Source organism: Oreochromis niloticus, linkage group LG23 (assembly GCF_001858045.2).
Source record: "Oreochromis niloticus isolate F11D_XX linkage group LG23, O_niloticus_UMD_NMBU, whole genome shotgun sequence".
NCBI lineage: Eukaryota > Metazoa > Chordata > Actinopteri > Cichliformes > Cichlidae > Oreochromis > Oreochromis niloticus.
Window position 1 is genome coordinate 44547210 of NC_031986.2, and position 21107 is coordinate 44568316.

General features: G+C 42.5%; 1 protein-coding gene across 10 annotated transcripts in view; it reads left to right on the forward strand.

Moving 5' to 3' along the window:
• LOC100703507 (myosin IXB) overlaps positions 1 to 21107 on the forward strand; it is a 53132-nt gene that overhangs the window by 6071 nt on the left and 25954 nt on the right. For 9 of the 10 annotated variants that reach the window (XR_002058307.2, XM_019351704.2, XM_019351705.2 and 6 more), the window contains exons 2-4: positions 12509 to 12729; positions 12868 to 13087; positions 13479 to 13988. Coding sequence is in view for 9 of the 10 variants with exons in the window: in XM_019351704.2 (XP_019207249.1) it covers positions 12572 to 12729; positions 12868 to 13087; positions 13479 to 13988 (888 nt within the window). In the remaining variant the exon portion in view is untranslated. Of the gene's footprint in view, positions 1 to 1916; positions 2048 to 12508; positions 12730 to 12867; positions 13088 to 13478; positions 13989 to 21107 lie in introns of those variants that run through there. The other variant, XM_025902840.1, reaches the window with a different exon arrangement.

Below are 21107 nucleotides of genomic sequence, written 5' to 3' on the forward strand. Positions count from 1 at the left end.
TCTTTCAATGTGGTAAGCTCAATTTATGGGCTTTATAAATAGTCCCAGCTGTAATGATAGGGTACAAGTGAGGAAAAGGCAGGCTGATCGTTTATGGATGGCCTACTTACAGTGCATTTGTTTGCTGCGACTTATTCTTCGCTCAGTCATCACTGCAGCTGTCAAACACATCAGGTCAAGATGAGAAGGCTGATTTGGATTATTATGATTATGACGAATGTGCCAGTTTATGTTCTGAGTGTAGGCACAGTAATAAGCTGGTGGTTTATCCAAAATATACAAATCAATAATTTTCCGTAGTAAAAGTGCAAATTGGTCTAAAAGGTGCATTTAAACCACCAGCAGTTCAAGTACAGTGATTTCGTACGGCATTAGGTTCAAGTCAACGTGCTGCATCACGATTGTTTACATTCAGAGCCTGTTTGCATCACCATGGCAACCATGCGAACAGGCTTTTAGAGACGCGGCAGCTTTTTAGCCCAAACCCAGATCGTTGTCCTAACAAACTGAGTAGATTTTAATGACATTTTGTTCAGTTCATAAGATGATAAAAGTGATGCAAATTAAGTAAAATAAAACCCTGTGGCGTCTGGTGTGAGCAGCGAAATGATTCATGCCATCAAATGTGGATCTTTTCACGCTCTGAGTAGAACATACAAATCAATAGATGAGAGGCTGTGTTTATTTCACAAACTGCTGTGAGGCTGTGTTGTTATATTAGCCGGCTTTCTGATTTCCAGTCTGACATGTCTGGCTGGAGTCTTTCTGTGACTCCTTCCTGTGTAGGAGGTTACTGTCAGCCTGCCTGGTTGATGGCTGCGGTGAGCTGTAACCTCTCCCTCCATCCTCTGCGTGGTCACTGATCCTGTCCCTTGGCTCTGGATTATGGGCGACAGGGACACACCCTGAGGCTTTATTTGCTGTTGCTCTGCGCCTGAGTGTCAAATGTTGTCGTTAAGCACGGTTAATAAAAGCCAGTCGCATTCTGTGTTGAGTGAATCTATCGTGTGTTTACAAGGTGAGATCTTACTTTCTCTACCTGTTGGGTTCTCCTGTATGCTCACCAGCAGCATCACCTTTGTCTTAATTGCTGTTTCCAAAAAGCACGTTTACGTTAACATGCTAAATTTGTGTCTATTGCTGTAGTACTGAAGGCACCTCTGTAGTTTAGCTTTACTTGTATCACAGCTACCACAAAAGGTCAGTTTAAATTGTGTTTTTATTTTAGTTTACTATTTAAAAAAAGCTCATTTTAAACAACTTCACTCAGATTCTTCAAGTTTCAAAGAGCAAAAAGCAGAAACTGGGTTGGGCTTGTTTATATGTTGGTGGAAGAGGACGTTAGCATCATTCCTTAGTCATTCCTTTTGGAATAACCTGAGGGGAAAAGAAAAGGATTATTTCATCCAGGCTGGGCATGTAGGTGACAAATCTCTCCTGTTGCCTGTGCCAGGGTAGAAAGAAGCCAGTGTGTTACAGAGGACATTGGTAAAAGTGGCACAGATGGAGATGGTTGCTTACAGCTTTCCTTACAGCGCCACGTGAAGCACAGGGGATTTTACACAAGTAAAATCCATTTTTTTCAGTTTGAGCAGATGTCCATTTAAACATGACGTAGGTTGATCTTTGGAAAATGCAATACCACGTATGAGAACTGCATTATTATTTTTTGGTACAGCTTTTCTGACGTTTGTTAGCTTTTATTTTATTTTTGTGTGTGTACAGTGGACGTGTTGGCACAGCTTTGTAGTTTAAGGGTTGAACTGTGTGTCCCATTGTGCCGACTGCAGCTTAGTCTCACCACTGGATGCCTGAAGGGCTGTGGAGAGTGACAAGAGAGGGGAAAGAGAAAAAACCAAAGACAGAAGAGCACAGACAAGGGAGGCATAGAAGAGCCAAGAGATGGAAAGAACGAGCCAAGCCGAGGGCAGGAACAGTGGACCTTGGCTACGTGCACGCTATTGGCTGAACTCCGGTCTGCCGTGTTTGTTTTTGCTCTATTTTTACCGTGCAGTCTGACACTGGTCACTGATGAATGGCTCCATATGTAAGTTGCATTTCATCTCACAGAAATCATTCAGGATGTCTGGCTCAGGTGGGAGTGTTAGGAGACATGATGCGGTCCATTAAGGAGGGAAGACGAGGACTGGAGAGGAACATGTGCTGTTTGGAAAATAGCCTTAGCTGCCTCGTCTGTTTGGCGTAATTCAGGGTTCTTGTGGCGGTGGTCATAAATTTATGTCGTTTTGCTCTTACGTTTGTGTTCGTTAAGCTTTGCGGAAATGTACGCGGGTTGTGTTTGAACAACACGATTCTCGAAGTTGAAACTGAGGTCAAAGCGTGTATGAGACACTGGATGAGTACTGTTAGTGGCTTTAAGGTGTATCCAAATGGTTTAAACATGCTCTTGTGAACCACAGACACTACATCTCAGTTTCTTTGCTGCTGTGTTTCTACTATGATCAGCTTTGTAGTACATGGCATTGTTCCCACCTGTCTGGCTGTTTAAATTTCCTCTGATGAACAAAGGCATGTGTCTTGAGTGTGGCATGTGAACTGGCTGTGGGAGTAAGGGATTTTACATATAGTTGGTGCAGAGCAGCGACTATTCTGGTGTTACAATGGAGTCATGTGTTTGGGAGGTGTTTTTAGTGCTGGGTAGCCCACATGAGTGAGCGTGTACAATAATCCCCTCTGTCTGCCTCCTTCCCTTCGCTTCCTTTTCTCTCCTTCCTGATTTCTGTCTGCAGCTGCCCCACATCTCCAGATGACTGTAGGTTTGTGCTTGCGATGGCGGTTTATTGCGCTAAGAAGGGGCGAAGCGTTTCCTATCTAATAAACACAGGTGAAATGGGTTTCTGTAAACCAGGTTGCATCCAGAAGGTGGACACACATGAACGTCAGTGCAACACAAAGCACCATATTTCATACCAGAAAGCCTCTCAGAAAGGTGCTAATAATGACTTCCTATTTTAAATGTGGAAAAAGTCCAAATAGCAACTTTTATTGTGAACTCGGGTGAACTCGGGGCTTTCCCAAGTAAATCTCATTACATACTCAAACCATATTAACCGGTCCATGACATAGGACACAAGAGACTAAATTCATGTAGGTCAGCAGATATTTTCATGAATGATTCGGAGTAATCAGATTAGTGTTATTAATCACTTAGTCATTTAAATGTCAGCAAATGGTGAATAATAGCTTCTGAAATCAAAGTTGCATTTGATCAAATGAAGCTAATGTTTTGTTTTTTAATAAATCACTAAAAATGTAACAGAGTGGAAACATTTTAGCCGGATCTTACCTCATTATTAGTTATTGACGATTTTGATGAATGTAGAATATATTCAAGGATTAAATGATGTTATGCTGGTATTTGTTGTTCTGTTCACCGTAATAAACGTTTTTAGTCTAGAAAGGAAAAACAGCCAGCATCCTGGAAGAGTTCACTGCCGACCAAAACTGGTTTATTAGTCGTACGTGGATCCAATGACTTGTCCGGAAAGCCCTCCGGAATAACGTGTCGCCACCAGCCAGCGTGGTTCCCACAGCAAGCCAATCACACCAAGCAGAAGCTTCTGGGTTGCATTAAGTCAGACATGCAACAGCCTCATTGCTCTGGTGTATTTCATGTGCATGCTGCTGCTTTGAATCTAACGTTTCGGCTCATCGCGCTGATTGAAACCATATATTTCTCCATCCTTTCCTTGGATTAATCTCTAGGTGAAACATCCTTGGGACTGGAGGCTGTGCAGTGCAGACGTCCAAAGCTGGGATACTCTTTGCATGTTTATTTGCATTAAGATCACGATTTCTCTGTTGCAACTCAATGCCCGAGGTTTGATGAAATATAAAACACTCCTAATATTTTGTGTTACATTCATAACTGTTTTGTTGACCTTTCTGCTTCACTCGCTGGTGCTTGCCCTCTGGTCTGACCCGCCCGGGTTACAGACTAGTAAAGAGGCATTACATGTAAATCAGAAACACCTGAACAAGGGCTTTTTATAGTAAGGAGCGTTTCCTCAAGCTCGTCCACTCTCCTCTACTCGAGGAGACTTTGCATCTGGACCGAGTTAAACCAGCAGCACCAAATGTTGTGAGCAGAGGGGGTGACCAGCGGGGGGTCGAATGGGAGGAGCTGGAGGTAACTCTCTGACAGACAATGATAGGACAGGAGAGATGGAGGCAAAGGGGCACAGCAAAGGGAGCGGTTACAAACCCAGCAGTGCAGATCAGGCTGACGGTTGGTGAGACGAGGGGGAGTGTAGGGCCGTAGCCTGGGCCTCCTGGCTTATTGCGAAGCTGTGAAATGTACATGAAGTAATAGTTTACAAATGTCAGCTCTCCTCCACAGCACAGCAGGAGGCCTTAGACGAGGAATACAGCAAAGACTGTAACGTTGTTTTTAAACCTCTGTGGGAGATTTGGGGTCATACCTTCCTCCGAGGGATGTCAAATGATCAGCTGCCCGTTTGTCAATACATGACTCAGACACATGATATTGGGAGTAGCAGATCAATGCGGTGCACTCAGATGACCATGTTATAATTGATTAGCGCCGTCCATCACGGCTATGAACTGCTGGCTAACTCTCATTTGGTTATGGTTTTGAAGAACTGGGCGCTCGCTGTCATGTTAAATATTTATCATCTCTCTTAGCTGAGTTTAAATTTATCATCTCTAATAATGTCTTCCTCTGCTCTTACGTGTGGCGGGGAAGATGACTGTGACCGTGAGCTCTATTGAATGAATGGGGTAATATTATCAAGTCAAAGACTGGATCCCTGTGGCTCCTCTCTCCTTTATCCTCTTCTTTAGACGGAGCAGCAGATGCTCCTCGGCTCTGGTTTTATTGTTTGTGGCTGGCCAGCCTGGGAGCTGACTTAAAGACGGAGGGGGAGGAGATGAGCTTTTAGTGCCCTTTTCTTCTTTTTCCTCCACTCTCTCCACAGTTCTCTCTCTATATCTGTAGTTGTGGTATTCAGCCCAGTTGGTGACTGTTGGATGAGTTAATTCCCTGATTGAGGTTTTTGGTCCCTTTAAACAAAAGGCTGCGTCTTTGAATAGACCACATGGCTCTAATAGGAGCCATTCACTGCCATTTTGGGTGCAACTGCACTTCCTATAGAGCCTCAGCCCTGAGGCTGATTTACCACCACTCTGCAGCAGCAGGAGCAATCTCTGTCTGTCTTTCTGAGTGCGTCTGTGAGCATTAGCCAGAAGCCACATACAAAGTTACAAACACACACACACACACACACACACACACGGTGAATCTGAACTTCCTTTTCATCAGTCTCACAGAGTACAATGCTGCCTTGCTTTGGCAAAGAGCCAGATCCTCTCATCCCCATTAGGTCATGCAGAGAGAGTGTAGCGGTGATGGATACCTCAGCGGCCCCGGCTCCGCTTTCCCTCGGGAGAGCAAAGGCACTTTTCTCGAAGCATTGAGGCCAGCCGCCCAGATGCTCCCCGTAATGGCCGTACGTAGACTCGAGAAGATAGTCATTAGAATATCATCGTAAAACAAATGATCGCATTTAAGTTCAACACAGATGTTCAGACTGTTCAACAATTTCCTTCACTTCACAAAGCCGGGTCTATCTACAAGCACATCTAAAAAACAAAACAAAATGCAAAGCTTTGTTTAACGTTTTGTAAAGGTTTGGGGATTTTCAGGATATCTGTATCAGATGTCACAAATAAAGTTGGTCAGCTCAAATTAAGAAATCAATTAACCTGAAAGGAGAAAAAAACAAGTTCCCACCAGCAAACTATACAAACCTAAAGTACACAGTCACGGTTTTTTGGAGGGGGTGTAAACGTGTGCAAAGCTGTATGCATGTTGGGAAAAACCCTGACGGTATATCTAAAAAGTTTTTACAAAACTGCAGAAAACATTTTATCGTGCTTTGATTGTTTTTTTGACAAGAGTCTGAACCTCTCCGACCTTTCATGAGTTTGGCTCCACTATGAGGCAGAAATGTGGACGTATGAATCTGCCAAAATCTCATTCCCCTAAACCTTGTTACACTGTCACTTGCTCTCATGGTGAGTCACATCCAAAAGTGTCTGCTTTTGACACTCACCATGAGCAGTGTAATCTTCACTCATTGCAACATTTACTCAGTACATTTTATAAAGCCAGTAGGTGTAGTGTGAGCAGCTCATGAGTCTGCACACGGAGTGCAGCACTGAGCTGTAGGTCTCGCATATTCTGGCAATTAGTCATCATACATACAAGATGAATGGAGTGTGAATCTGTTACGGCGCCACTGAAGTGTGGTATCACTAAAGCCGTATAAGAAGATGCTAAATCTTTTGACATGGTACATATTTCCACATTAAAAAACAGAAATCCCAGATATATAAAGCAAATATCTTCTCACCAAACAAGAATAGCAATAGTAAAGTGCTATGTGTGGTAACCAGAATAAAAAAGATAATGGAGACGATGTAATATAAATATAATGTAATGTAAACAACCTGGTTGTTCCCAGCTCTGAAAAAAAAAAACCTTAGGATTAGCTTCAGTTCAGTCTCCTCTAATGGTCATGTCAGTGGAACGTCATGTCTGAGGTGGGAGCTGCTTGTAGCTATGACTCATGGGAATCATCAGGCGTCTTCTCATGGCGCTGCAGAGGAATGTTGGGAGTCCGCACACACACACACTGCTGACATCATAGCCTGCGTCCTTGTGGGTCATTGTTGAGTCCCATAGTATTTGAAGTTCATGAGCCTTCTGCCCCACCATATGTGTCATTAAACCATTCACTTCCTGTCAGCTCATGTGTTGTTACTAATTGGCTGAGATGTGTGTGTTTATTCTGTGAGGGTGTGTGTTGGTGCTTGGAGCTCCATTAGGCGTCAGGTTTACCGTCTGTAGCGCAAAGAGCACAATGTCCAAGGCTTTCACACATTTCCAAGTAGGATTATAAACACTACACTAACTTTCCATATAAAGGCAAAATATTTATTTTCTCTCTTTGCTAATCAGCATCGTTCCTGCTCGTCTTCCCACGTCTCTGGGTGGACCTTTTGGTGCTTTCTTTGAACGTGGCTAAAGCGGATCAAGGCAGGAGAGTGAGTAAGACCTGGATGGCTTACTTCACTTTTCCAGCAAAAATTCTTGTTTTACTGCCAAGTCTTGCTTCTGTTATGATGAAGTGCTTGTTTTATTAAGCTATTTGGTCTCTGTTCAGTCTGTCACAGGAGGTAATCGACTTCTTCTTTACTGTACACTTTCCTGGATCGTGTTTATCATCGCTCTTTTAAAATTGTCTGAAACATGACGTATTAGAAGAACCGAAATGTTTAGTATAAACAGCATAGCTCAATGAAATGTTAACCACACAACTGACTTGAACAGTTGTCCAGGCTGTGCATGAACGTGTAATGAGTGGGCGAGGAAAATAAATATATCAACATTAGAAAGCCTCTTGGCTTGAGATACTGTAATATCTGCAGAAGGTGGTTTATTAAGTAAATGTTCCCCTGGATGTCCGAACCTTTGCACCTGCTACAATTACTTATGAATTTCTATTTGTTATTTTCCCATGAAATGAAAGAGTAATTGGGCTTCTTCAGTTTTTAATATGATACTGATACCTTGGCTGTGAGTATCTGCAGATACCAGGATTAAATAAATGAGCTGTGTTTCTCTATACGGGGAAAATCTTTATTTAAGACAGCAGCAGGTTTGACTTAACCACTGCTTTCCTAATCCTTGTTTAAAATTAAACAAACATAAATGCATTGAAAATTAGAAAATTGTGTCATTTTGATTTATTTGCATTAGTCTAGTCATAAGGCGGCCGTGTACTGCTGTCATTTACAGACATGATAGCTTCTGCTTTTGGATGTGACTAGAGATGGTTGAGGTGAAATCATTTTAATTGTCTTGACAACCGAGGCTTCGATTCTACTTACGTTACCATAAGTGGAATCGAAGCTTCCTGAAAAGCATGTAAAGGAGCAATTGAGCAAGAGAGAAGAGTCGTTGAGTACAAAACTGCTGCAAACAACCAAAGAGCTCTTTGTGTAGCAGCATGAAATGTCTGCTTTGCTGTTGGCTTCCTCCGCTGCTACTGTAGCTCCTGCTAACACCTGACGTAGTAACCACAGGGCTCACGTTAGCCTGCCAAGCCTTCTGAGTCAGGAGTGCTGCATCCCTATTATCAACATTTGATGCAAGCCTCCACTTTAATGTCTGTCGGCTTCTTTTCACTAAAAAAAACGGGTCACTTCTCTTGGGTTTCTCATGCTTTTGCATGCAAACAAATCAGCTCAGTCACATTTTGCTCATGCAGCTGAGTCGATTTACTGCAAGCCCATTTTTCTTGGCTGGACAATGCAGAGGTGGGGGTGAGTGGTGTCTGATTTTAATTAGCAGCAGTACTTGTTATTAATGCGTTTTGCTGCCCACAGTAAGCAGGTAAAAAGCCACTCTCTATTCATCTGTAGCTCTCTGCTGTGGTGTCTTCCCATCAGCCCCTCGTAAGCAGCTAAAGTGCCAGGCTAAGCCTACGCAAAGCAGACGACCCAGAGTCTTATCTGAGGAATGCGTGGCATCGTCACCGAGGATCTCCTCTGCAGGGAGGAAGCTTCATTATCTCAAAGCCTTTTTCTCCTTTGATTGTCCCCTGAGACCACTCAGAGACATTTACTTTTTCCTGCCTGTGTCTGCAGATTTTTTCTCTCTTTTTTTCTGTCACTACCTTTTTATTTTAAGATATTTGATTTTCCCTCTATGCACTGCTGCACAAATTGAGCTGCAAATCTTCATGCCTTGCATACAGATACTGTAGCCGTATGCTTTCTCTGTTAAAGCTAGTGTAGAGAGAGCCGCTCAGGAGTTATTGAAAGATTCAAACCAGACGGAGCTCATGATGGAGGATAATGATTATGCTGTCCTTTGTGGTCTCTAAACTTTTGCATGCCTTGGCATTTTACAGGCTTGCATGTTTTTGGGACTGTGGTCAGCAAGCCTGGCAGAGGCACAAGCTCATGAGTCTTAAGTTGCTCTCCTTTTCCTCTAATTCTCAACTGTGGCCTCGATAATTACAGACTTGGCTTTATGAAGATGTCTTTGTTGTTGCATTTTTGTATTTCTCCATTTTATATTATGTAGTTTCTTTTGTACGCGTTATAGAGTTAATCCCTGCTATGTTTTTGTTTTTTTTTTCAATTTAACTTAAAGTGAACAGTTAATGCTCATTTATCACAGAGGCAAAAGAAAACTGCATGAAACACAATGCAAAACGACCAATGAAGGCTCCAGATTTATTGGTTAGAACACATCAGTTGCTGGGTAGCCTCGTGTGGTTTGCTTTGCTTTCTTAGTTAATCCAAAACATTAATTTCTTCATGAGATGCTAATTGTTGTGTGATTATTCTTTCCTCAGCAGACACTCCCGCAATTAACGAGTCAAGGAAAAGCCAGAACATTGGCTTTGCTCCCGTTACACAACTGGATATTTGTGAACATGAAATGCGATATTATCTTATCTGAGCTAGTCAACTATCTGCAAAATGCCTCTTTATAGACTGACTCTGTAGTCATGATTTTTGACATTCACCAAAGAGTTTAATTGAAAATAAACTTAATAATAGCGAAATTAAGAATTTGAATTCATAATTGAAAAACCTCATCTGTCAGTGCCTCCTTCCTGTAGGGGAGCTTATTTTGGGCATTTCTGTGAGTAAAACTTTCACTTTTTTTGCGTCTGCTTAGAATAGAAGAATAGCCTTTATTGTCATTGTACAGGGTACAACGAAATTGGAGTGCCACTCCCTTGGTGCAAAAATACAATAATAAATATAAATGTAGAATATAAAAGGTACATTAAAACAAACAATGACAGAATGACAGAAATGATAAACTATGCGTCTTGGTGCTTACAGGACTCGAGCCAGGATCGGTTTACCAAAGCAGCGCCGGCTGTTCACCCTGCAGCGATTTAAGCTAGGTTCACGTTTCCCCAAGAGGGGGCTCGCAGCGAACGCAGCGTGCATTACTGATGCGCAGCCACGCTACGTGATCCATCATTAGCAAACTTTACCCAGCTGCTTCTCGTGTGATTCACACTCAGCTGACCTGTAGATCACTGTTCTGCATTACGTTTTGTGATAGACAGCATTAACTTGGATTATATTCTTTGGCTGTGACCCAGCTGGATGTTACAGTGAATCAGTGCTGAGCACTACTTCAGTTCTGCTCCAGGTGACTTCTAATGAATCAGCAGTAACAGCCAGGCTTTCTGTCAGTGATGTAAAGCTGTCATCGTGCCAGCCTGGATACTCACTACAACGACGGACATCTCCAGAGTTGTTTTAGTCTAAAGTAAACACGCAGAATACAAAGAAGTGACATTTTACAATCATTCGAATGCAGTAATGTTAAGCTCTGCATGAGTCTGTAACGATGCTGTTGGGGCGTGGAAGTTAATGACTTTAACAGGGGAACTGCCAATAGAAAACCTGGGTGGCACCACGTGTGGTGCATCAACTGGAGAAGTGCTTAACTTGGGGGTGGGGCTAAAATAATGTCCCAGCTGATGTCATACAATTCACTTAAAGATACAGCTAAACACACACAAACAGATTTAAAGCCATACAAAGTTTATTTAAAAGACATCAGGGAACCAATAAAAACTCTAACTGAAAACCTTCTTCATGCCCTCTGCAAACAAACGTTTAAAGAAACTTTATTTCTGAGAGAATTAAGATCACCATCTATTTTTCTTTTTTTATGATGTTTTCAGTCTCCGGCAGCAGGAGTGATAATGTCGTTTTTCTTAGTGGAGCTCCTGTTTTCAGTCACGCCTCCCTTCATATAGTTTCACACATTGACACTATGTCACTTAAATAGTATTTCTTTGCTTTACAGGCGATAAAGCCCATGATGTGGAAATGTGTGTTTCCATTAAAAGACTTAAACTGCCAGTGCACTAAAATCATCATCATCACTTTCTGGTGCAACTTGTGAGAAGTCCTAGTTCTACTGAGGGTGTGCTGTGTGGGCAAATCTGTTCTTTTAAAATAGATTTTAGATTAAAACATGTTAATGCAGGTAATAACCTTCCATACATACAGCCTAAATACGCAGATCTTCTACTGTGATAAAAATAGGCAGGTTTCACTGGTTAATACACTGGTAACCTGAAATGAGAGCGTGGTTTCTTCTTTTCTTTTTTTTAAATAAACCTTTGGAACTATGAGATGATGCTGGCTGTTGAACTGCATTATTGCATCTTCTTGTAAACGGTTTAGCCGATACATGAACTGGTGCATGACTGTGTTACGGTTTAACTGCAGTAAATGTTACTGCAGTAGTGCCAATCATGTGATTCGTCATTAAGACGTTTGTCCCTTACAGCATGACGGCGAGTCTGGGAGCTTCCCCGTGGTGATGAAATCAGTCAAGTCTATAGTAAGGAGTGAACAACTCTCTCGGTGATCTGCTGGAAGTTGTGCAAAGACTGCTTTGTGTTGGCACCATGTCAGCAGTGAAAATCAAGTCATTCGCAGGTAGAGATGAGTTGTTGTGGTCCAGAGTTGCTTAACTTAATTAGACCTGAACCAAGTGGTGCAGCATTCATTACTGTACTGTAGTTGTTTTTTAAGACTGAATCATGTGCAGTCATTACCCCAGTTGTGGCTTGCCCTAAGTGCTCTCAGCATTTGTGTCTTTGTTGCTATCACTAAGCGGAAGGGTTGAATTCCTGTGCAGCATCTGCAGCTGCAACTTATGGTTTCCCTAGCAAGGCCGTGTGACGTAAGTGATGTGACAATAATATGCATCTGATGCTTGACAAACGCATCTCTTTTTTTCTCTCTCTTGTTGAAATGGGTGTGCCTGACCTACTTAGATGACTGAGCTGTTTTTAAAGACCACAAACACGGAAGAGCTTTTTTCTTTCAGCCAAATATATTTAAATCAACATATATTGACCTACCAAACTCTTACATTTACTTTTATAGAGCTCTCTTCTAGGTTAATCAGCAGGATACTTAGAGTGAAATTCTGTGGGTGAAATACCACAGATGAAATCTGATACTGAAAAGAAACTATTTCACTTGTGTTTTAAAACTCTTGATTCATTGTTTAGACCTGTCGAACGCTAAAACGATTTATTTTCGAGGGCATTCAAAAAGTCATTTTCATAAATAAGCTCTGGACAATGTGAGAAGAGTTTTTATTTTAACATATAACGTGTGGGAGGAGATGTCCCGTTTCATATACTTTGTGACTATACTGGAAATACTTTGAGCAGCGGCTCCCTGTGTGAAGGTGTGCAGGAGGCAAACTGAAGATATTTGCCCGCCATACTCAGACTGAGGCAAATCGATGCATGCAGTTGTGACGATATGATTGAGTTAGACACATGCACCATCACCTGTTAATGTCTGCAAAAGTAGTGTCTGTATCTGATCAGTAATTACAGTGATAGTCGAACAGATGAAAATATTTGTTGTTCATCAGCTAATCTGTCTTTTTCAGGTGCTGCGTAGTGAGAGAGAAGCGGTGTGTGCGGCATGCTGAGGCCACACCCCCTGGCTCAGAATGAGTGTCAGAGATGGCGCTGCCAACATGGCAACGACTGCAGGTGGGGGAGGCGGTGGAGGCGGGCAAGCTAGCCCTGTCGATCAGGATGGCCGCTCATACACGCTCCAGATCTATCCGAGGTTGGCTGCTTACCCATCCACCTGCTGCAACCTTAAGTGAGTATCTCACCTGGAAAATAAACATCAGCATCAACGATTTAGTTAGTTTGTCATTGCCTTATTTAGTTTTATATACATAAACTTATTGCACAACTTGTTTATAATTGTTTTTTTTATCTGCCCGGCTTCTATCAGAGTGCAGAAGGATGCAACGGCTGCCTCGGTGATCTCGGACGCCACTACGGCACTGGGGCTGGACCCCAGACGCCTGTATGTGCTGGCAGAGGTGAAGGAATGTGGTGGGGAAGAGTGGGTGCTGGAGGCCGGAGACCTGCCGGTACAGAGGTTCCTGCTGTGGCCTCGAAAAGCACAGGAGCAACACCCTCAGAGCCTTGGCTTTTACTTCTTACTACAGGTAGAGTTGACAGCACACAAAACTTTACAGCCGGGTCAGTGAGTGTGGACTGTTGAAGGCTGTTTGACCGTTCCAGTCAACTTACTTCTACTCTCTGTTCCTCTGTTAGTGAGAAAAAACAGCAAGTTGTTAAACCCTAGATACTAGTCTGCAGACTATTTATGGAAAATGTAACAGAAAAGGCGAGAAAATCTTTAAGTATCATTTTTCCAGCACATGTAACAGCAGCATCTGTGAGACGAGTGCTGTTTGGCCCTGCGCTTGATGATTTTGGCCGGTTTTAAGGAATGCAAACAGCCCAGAATATTTTTAACAGTCTCAAGAAATCAGTGTGTCAGCTTGAGGAGTAGACAGCTAATACGTGCTGTTTTTTCTTTATAATTTGATCCAGGAGAGGAATCGTGATGGTTCAATCCGTTATGTCCACCTCCCAATGTTGTCCAAGGAACAGGAGGCACAGCGGCTCGCTGCCAGGGGCTTCCTTCCCCCTCCCCAGGATGATTTTGCAGACCTCTGCAACCTCCCCGTCCTCAGTGAGGACAGCATATTAAACAACTTGCGCACACGGTTTCACAAGAAAAAGATCTATACCTATGCAGGGAGCATCCTCATCGCCATCAACCCCTTTAAGTTCCTGCCCATCTACAACCCTAAGTATGTCAAGATGTACGAGAACCACCAGCTGGGCAAACTGGAGCCTCATATTTTTGCTATCGCAGATGTGGCCTACTATGCCATGCTCAGGAAGAAGGTCAACCAATGCATTGTCATCTCTGGGGAGAGTGGCTCGGGCAAGACCCAAAGTACCAACTTCCTGATCCACTGTCTGACTGCTCTCAGCCAGAAGGGCTACGCCAGTGGGGTGGAGAGGACCATCCTGGGTGCTGGACCAGTTCTGGAGGTAAGATGCTAATATATGTGATGGGTCTGTCTCTACTCCATTGGACAATTTAATTGAACCGTAGCTCACCTAATTTGAATTGGTGTAACCCCCCCCCCCATGCCTTAAACCTTAGTTGATCCAGCTGCAGGGACTAAAAAAAAGTATCTTAAAAAATGTTTACATAGACCCACGGGTGCAGAAAAAAGATGGTTTGGACTGAGAGCTGAATTCCACACAGGTTGCCACATCATTAGGCATACCCTTCTTTGTCTTTTTTTAATCTATATTGGACCATAATTTACAAAATGAACATCAGTCTGTATTGAAGAAGACCTGAAATTAGTAATCGAGACTATAAACTCATTAGGAAAATGTTTACCGAAGTAATAGGTCACATAAGTTTTCCCATAGACTTCTACGCGATCTCACTTCCACTTCCTTAGAACCAGTGCAGGTTTAAGGTGCTTCCACATGGGCGTCGCTCCTCAGAGTGCCATACTTATTTACTGTACTGGTTTCAGTCAGTTGCTCTCTTGATTAGGTCACATCGAGTGGTGAGAGCACTTCCTCAGAAGTGACTCATGATTTTGCTTAGACGTACAAAAGCACAGACATGAGATGAAACAACTGCAGCGAGCTACATTTGGAGATCTTTCACAGGTTTATAGCTCTGTAGTTATGAATGGCGAAAACATCTGATCTCATGCCGAACTGAGGAAATCTATTTTCAGGCTGCTGCGTGGGCTAACATGACAGAGCCTGTTTTTGTACAGTGTAAATGTCTGTGGCATAAAGAAAGAAGCAGGTAAAGAAAGAAGAAATGGAAAAAAAAAGGAAGTTGCTTTATTAACACCATCATGTTGCTTCATTGCCTTTGAAAATGCCGTGGGAAGCCAGGCAAGATAAAAGGCTTTGTATTGGTTTCCTATCTGCTTTTGAGCACACAGATGATTTTGATTACATTTGCAGTGCTGGTTTACATAGCTGAAGGTAAAACACTGCTTTTTCTGACTTCTGTCTTTGACAGCAGAAATATGTGCACATTTAATTTGAAGCTGACCAAACGGACTTTTGTCAAAGTTTCGGTCAGGTGACCGTACTTCTTCCTGCTTTCTGCTGTGAGAAACTGGATACTTGTACTGACTCGCTCAATAGCCACTGACAGCTGAGACTGAACAAAAACGATAACCAAAGTGAAGCGTAACACTCGGTGTAAGTCGCTGGTGGGTAATCACGAATGATAAAAAAAAAGAATTTTCCATAGTATAAAAACAGCACAGAGGCGTTGCCGGGTCTTTGAACAGCGCGTCTTAGGACAGGAAAGGGTGGTGCTAATGAGATGAACCCCACGACATGAATGCACATATTCAAATGTCCACTTTTGAGTTTGCTCATTACATGAAGTCTTCTGTCCGTCAGGCTGCTATCACAGTTTAAAAAACAAAAAACATAAAACATGCAAATATGTAGGTAAAAGCTAACAGCTGCCTACTTTTACATTGTTTTAACAAAGTGCAGCATAAAGTGCGAGCTGTTGCCTCTGCTCGAGTTGAATCTGCGAGCTACGTGGCAAAGAACAGAGTCGACTTCGTTGTGTTTATTTTTCATCTCCGTAATGAGAAACGGGGTCTCCTCCACTTTCACATATGGAAGAATTTACCTCTGGTCAGACCTCGAGCAGCATTATTATTGTCAAGTCATTTTCAGCATTCACATCACTCCGCCTCTTTGTACTCTCTTATAAGCAGTTGTCCAACGTGAGTGTTGTCTTACATTGTATTTTGTAGATTAAGTCAGCTTTGAATATTTTCCACAGTGTGCAGTGTTAGGCCTGCAGCATCGACTCTGCTGAATTCACCATAATGCTGTGTGCAGATGATGACAGATAAAAAGCTTCTGTCTGCGGCTGCAAAGTAGATTTCAGGCTGGAAAGCCCACGGTCGCTGCACATTCACCTAAATGCCAAGTAGACAAAAAGCAGAAATCCCACTACTTGTTTTTAGTTTGCTAGCCTTCGTCAGAGTGGGGAAGTGATTACTCTCGGTCCTGATTTGGAAGTAAATCTCTACATATTTTTCAGTTTTAATGTTGCAGAAGTGGGGCTAAAAATAAACCTCTAGTCAGAACAGCCGTATGTGGAATGTGGTTTATTCAGAGTACAAAATGGTGCTGAAAAGCGAACCTCCCCCCCACCCCGATCTCTGAAAGTAAATTTGTAGAGCACGCACTACTTGGAAACAGAACTAGATAAAAAAAGAAGTTTAACAAGAACTGGCCACAAGCTGTTGGCTGAATGGCAAGAATAGAGGGTTTGCAATAACTTGCAGTAACTCAGTGTGTTCATCTATTATCTGTCACGTCTCTGACGCCACCCCTGACTCAGTATTCAAGCTCTTCCTCACAGAACTGCTGCTGCTTTATTCAGATGCATTTGAATGAGCGCAGCCTGGGTCCCTTGACGTGTGTCACTCTGTCAGAGTCTTTGGTTCTGGTTGGCAGGTTGAGGGAACAAGGGGAGGAGGCAGCAGAGGCTTTTTCCCCCCCTTTTTCTTTTTCCCCCTCAATCAGCAGAGTTCTGGTCCCTTTGGCAAACACAGCGCCTCTCTGCCGTTTACTCCCAGAATGCAGTGCATGTGTGCTCTGTCAGTCCAGAGCTGTGGTTGCAGGGCCAGACAGGGAGACGAGTTTGGCCTTTACTGGCCTGGTCAGCGGAGGAAATGGTGATCGGGTTGGGTTGCATCTGGGACCAGTCACGCAATCACCCGGGATATTGACCAGCTGTGCATTTCCTCTTGGCATCATTACAGCAGCTAAAGATGGTTTTTACTTAGAGACGTGGAAACTTCAGTGTTTTTAAGGTTTTCTCCTTAGCGTTAGCCTGCTGAAAGATCCTTCATGTGAAAATGGCCACCGTGTCAGCTGAGACGGCTGACATGAAACAAATGTTCTTTACTCAGAAATCAAATGTTCCCTGTATACCAATACCACACAAATGTAATGGGAACCCTTTGGATTTACCAGGATTTCTGTAGTATTTACTTATTAAATATGGACCAAAATGCCATGCATCCATTTTTGTCCTGTTTATCAAATTCAGGGCACGTGGCAGGATATGAGGCTAATAGAGGAAGGTGGCCAGTTTAAGATCGCCTGTTACCTTAATGCACGTGTCTTTAGGTTGCAGGTGTACCAGGCACACGGCGAACATGCAGTCCAGGCTGAATTGTTGAGTTGATCTCTGTGCTAACAACTTCTCTAAAAGCTTCTTGTAGTTATTTGTTCCAATTAAGGACATAAGATTGAATGTGTGGGGTGTGTTGGTGCCACTTTGTGTGAATAAGATTAAGGCATGGTTGAAATGCCGCAACAACTTAGGAAGGGTCTTAGAAAAAGTGTTGCAGCGAGACATGTACCTGAAACTTTTCTGTAGAAAATGCTGTGAATTTGTAAGAATGTGTCCTTTAAACATTCTTTTAGTTTTTTGTATCTGAAATGGGTTAAAAAAGAAAAACCTCATGAATAAAAATATCTGCAGCTTGCTGAAATACTTGTTCGTCTGACCAGTATGGAAAAAAACACTGGTGTTAGCAGACCACAAAGGAAACCACCGTGGCACAAACGGCCACCTGGATGTCCCACATCGCAGTTCTCTTTGGACAGATGAGAAAAAAAGTCAAACTTGTGGCAAAAATGTACAAAGACGTGTTTGGAGGATCTCACCCAGCTGTGAAGCACGGCGGAGGCAGCATCGTGGTTTGGGTACTCGGGCTCTCCTTCTACAGGGACTTGATGTCTCGCAGTATTTCAAGGAATAAGTATTAAAAATTGCATCCGAGCATTTTTCAGACTGTTAGAGTAGCAGTCCAAACCCAGAGGCTTAGGAGTGTTTGGGTGAGTCACCAACATAATGTCGCAAAGCACAGGAGTAAATCAGTAAGGTGATTTTTGACAAAGAAGGGATTTTAGGAAACAGCCAAGTCAAAGTCTTAACCTTAACCCAATGTAGACCCATGACCCAGAGACGGCTGTTCATCCAAGAATTCTTGATAACTAAACTGTCATAGCGTAATAGTTCCTCCTCTTTATTGTGCAGGTTCTACAAGAAGAATCCGATCTCAGTGATCTCACTGGTCACTTATCTTTTCAGCCTGCACTATGAGTGATTACTCGTCATCTTTTTTACTTGAGTCAGGTTGTGTTTGAGTTGGATGAAGCAAAAACTTCATAAGTAATGAGTGTAGAAGTTCTGGTCATTTTAAGGTTCGTACCACTCACGGCTCTGTTTGTCGACATCATTAGAGGGTTATACTATTTTTAGTGTTGTTGCCCAAATGGAGGAATTTTTAGAAAAGGATTTTATTTGTTTCCTTTTTTGGAGGCTGGTCAGGTTACAGCAGTGGAAAGTGTGTGACTGTGTGTCCGAACACGTGTGTGTCATCGAGCTATAGGGGAGGTCTGAAGGTCCGGCCCACATTTTGACGAGGTGAGATCATCATGTGTGGTGCTGGCTGCGTGCTGTTGCTGGCAGATTGAATGGCCACAACCTGAAACCATCTGCAAAGCTCCTGTCCTACTTTAGCACCTCCCTTTTTCTATATGCTGTTCTGTTCTTTCATTTTTCATTCCTGTCCTGAAAATAATGGAACAAATAAAAGCTTCAGCCTGCAGAAAAGCAATAAAGCTGTGCTTCCACTTGTGAACCGGTTCGACTGGTTGATCCTCTCTTACGTGTTTTTTTGGCTTCTTTGTTTTCTTTTGCCAGACTCTAAAGCCATCTTTTCCTTTTTTCTTTTTTTTTTTGTCAGTAGGGCCTGGCTCTGTTTAAGCAAGTTGGCTTTCATATAGGAGAACTGTGGATTTAAAAGCTGTGGTTAAGAATGATCTTATAGTCCTGAGAGGGTGAAATATGCAGCTTTAGACGTTAGAACAGACAAAATATTTTGATTATATTTCGGTGCAGATTCATGCATCGTGGAAAGAGAATTAAAGTCTTCTCGGTTATTTAAAAAAGGTGATAATACAACTGTTTCTAGTCCATTGCAACACTTTGCTGAATACGTCTCATTTCAACAACACAAGCATATTAGCAGTTAAGCAGCTTGCTCAGGATAAAAGCATGATTGAGTCAATCATGGTCCCACAAACGGATGCAGAGACAGAAAGCCAGGCAACACTGTGCAAACCTTAGTTTGTTTTCTCATACAGATGAAAAGCTCCTGATATGAGAGATTACATTATTCCTTAGTTATGTCATACATTTTGTTTCTCTAATGGTCAGTCCACTAGTGTTTGCAAGATCCTAATTTTTAATGCTAAAATATAATTTTTGCCATCTGTGAATTTATAGACTTAATGTTTTAGCAAAAATAGTAAAGCACATTGCTATTTTTAGATACCAAATTAGTTATTTACTTGCATTCCTAAACAGAAAAAGGAGTTTTTGTGACAGGTGGTGTGGTCTAATAAATATGTTCAGTACTGTAAGCAGCAACAGGATGTGTGCTAGCTGTAATAAATAATGGATAATGAAACCAGCAGAACATCAGTTCTGTTAATTGAAGCTGGCGCTGAAAGTGAGTGAATTCCTACAGACCCACAATGCTGCACCGCTCATAGCACCTTTATTATCACAACAAAAATCAAACAGTTATTATCGTGGAATATGTGCTGGCTTAGCTTGTATTGAACCGTACAGTGTGGACAATAACTGGCAGCTATGGCAAATAGCTGTCTTTTTTGTGGCCTCAGTGTCTTTTAATGCAATTATGTGATGAATAATGTGGGTCATTGTGCGGATAATCACACAATCAGCCCGTCTAAGTAGGGCACGCTTGTCACTTTCTCTTCTAAATGTGGTCATTTCTAAAATGTGACACACATTCAAAGAAATTAGTTGAGAAATGTTGTACGACAGTTCAAATAAAGGCAGAGACATGAATACATTAGAGTTTTTTAGATGGCCTGTTGGTTGTGTAATATAAGCTCTGTGTTTGAAGCTTAACATCTTACTTAAGCACATATGCCTTTTTAAGATCCTAAGCCTCCTCCTGCCACGCTCACTCTTTCAGACAGGAAGTTCCTGTTATCCCGAACCACCAAACAGGAAATCGCTACGACATAGGAAGTAGCAGCGGTAGCTCTGTCTACTGTTAGCTCAGAGTCTTGAGGGGTGTGGGCAGGCCAGAGTATTGTATTGTAGTTCAGGAAGTGCAGAGGAGTAGCTGGCCATAGCATCTGCTGATCCATTGTTTATCTCTTGCTTATGGGTAGTTATTCAGGCTGGGTGGCATTGTGTGTGAGTCTGGGAAAAGCTGGCATTACTGTGATTAAGTCACAGTGCCAGCCCATGAGTCAACCGTCTTATAAACACACACACGTATGCAGAGGCCTAATGTAATCATACCGTTCAGCATCTTGCTGAAAAGCAGAACATGCTTCGCCCTGCAGTCCGCACACAGCTGACATGTAGCAGTAGGCTACATGTCAGCTGTACCACTTCAGGGTCTATTCGTGTGTTGTGACCACACCACAGGCTGGGGTTTGATGTGGTCCCCATCTAGACATGGGTGGAGTGGCTTAAAATGACTCCAATCTGGTAAAACATCAAACCACAAGAGGAGCAAAACTGGTACTTGAAAACTTTAACATACCTCTTGAACCTTTTTACTTCATGTTTCATGTCCTGCGTAATGTTACCTTTCAGTCTGATGAATCAGCTTAGCCGACTCACATCTATTGTTTTAGATGGACCCAAAAAGGCTCTGGGGTGGGAGCAGCACTTCAAACGTTGGCTTTAGCAACATTTTTTTCCTGCAGACTGCAACACTGACGCTCATAAAACTTTTTTCCAAAGATGATCATCAAAAATTATTCAGCCTGAAAAAATAAGTCATGTCAGAAATCTGATGACTACAGTGAGAGGTTCCTCTTGAACTCAGCGCCGAGGCTCTGGACCCAAAGGCCTTCCTTCAGAAGCTGCAGATGCATTATCAGTTGTGACAGCAGGCTTGATACCTTTTGTGCAAGTTCATCACACAGACTGAACTGACTGTGGCATATCGGCCATGGTTATCAGAATGAACTGCTGTGGGTTTTACAAAGATTGTCTCATTAAATAAAAGGGGAAATAGTTCTGAA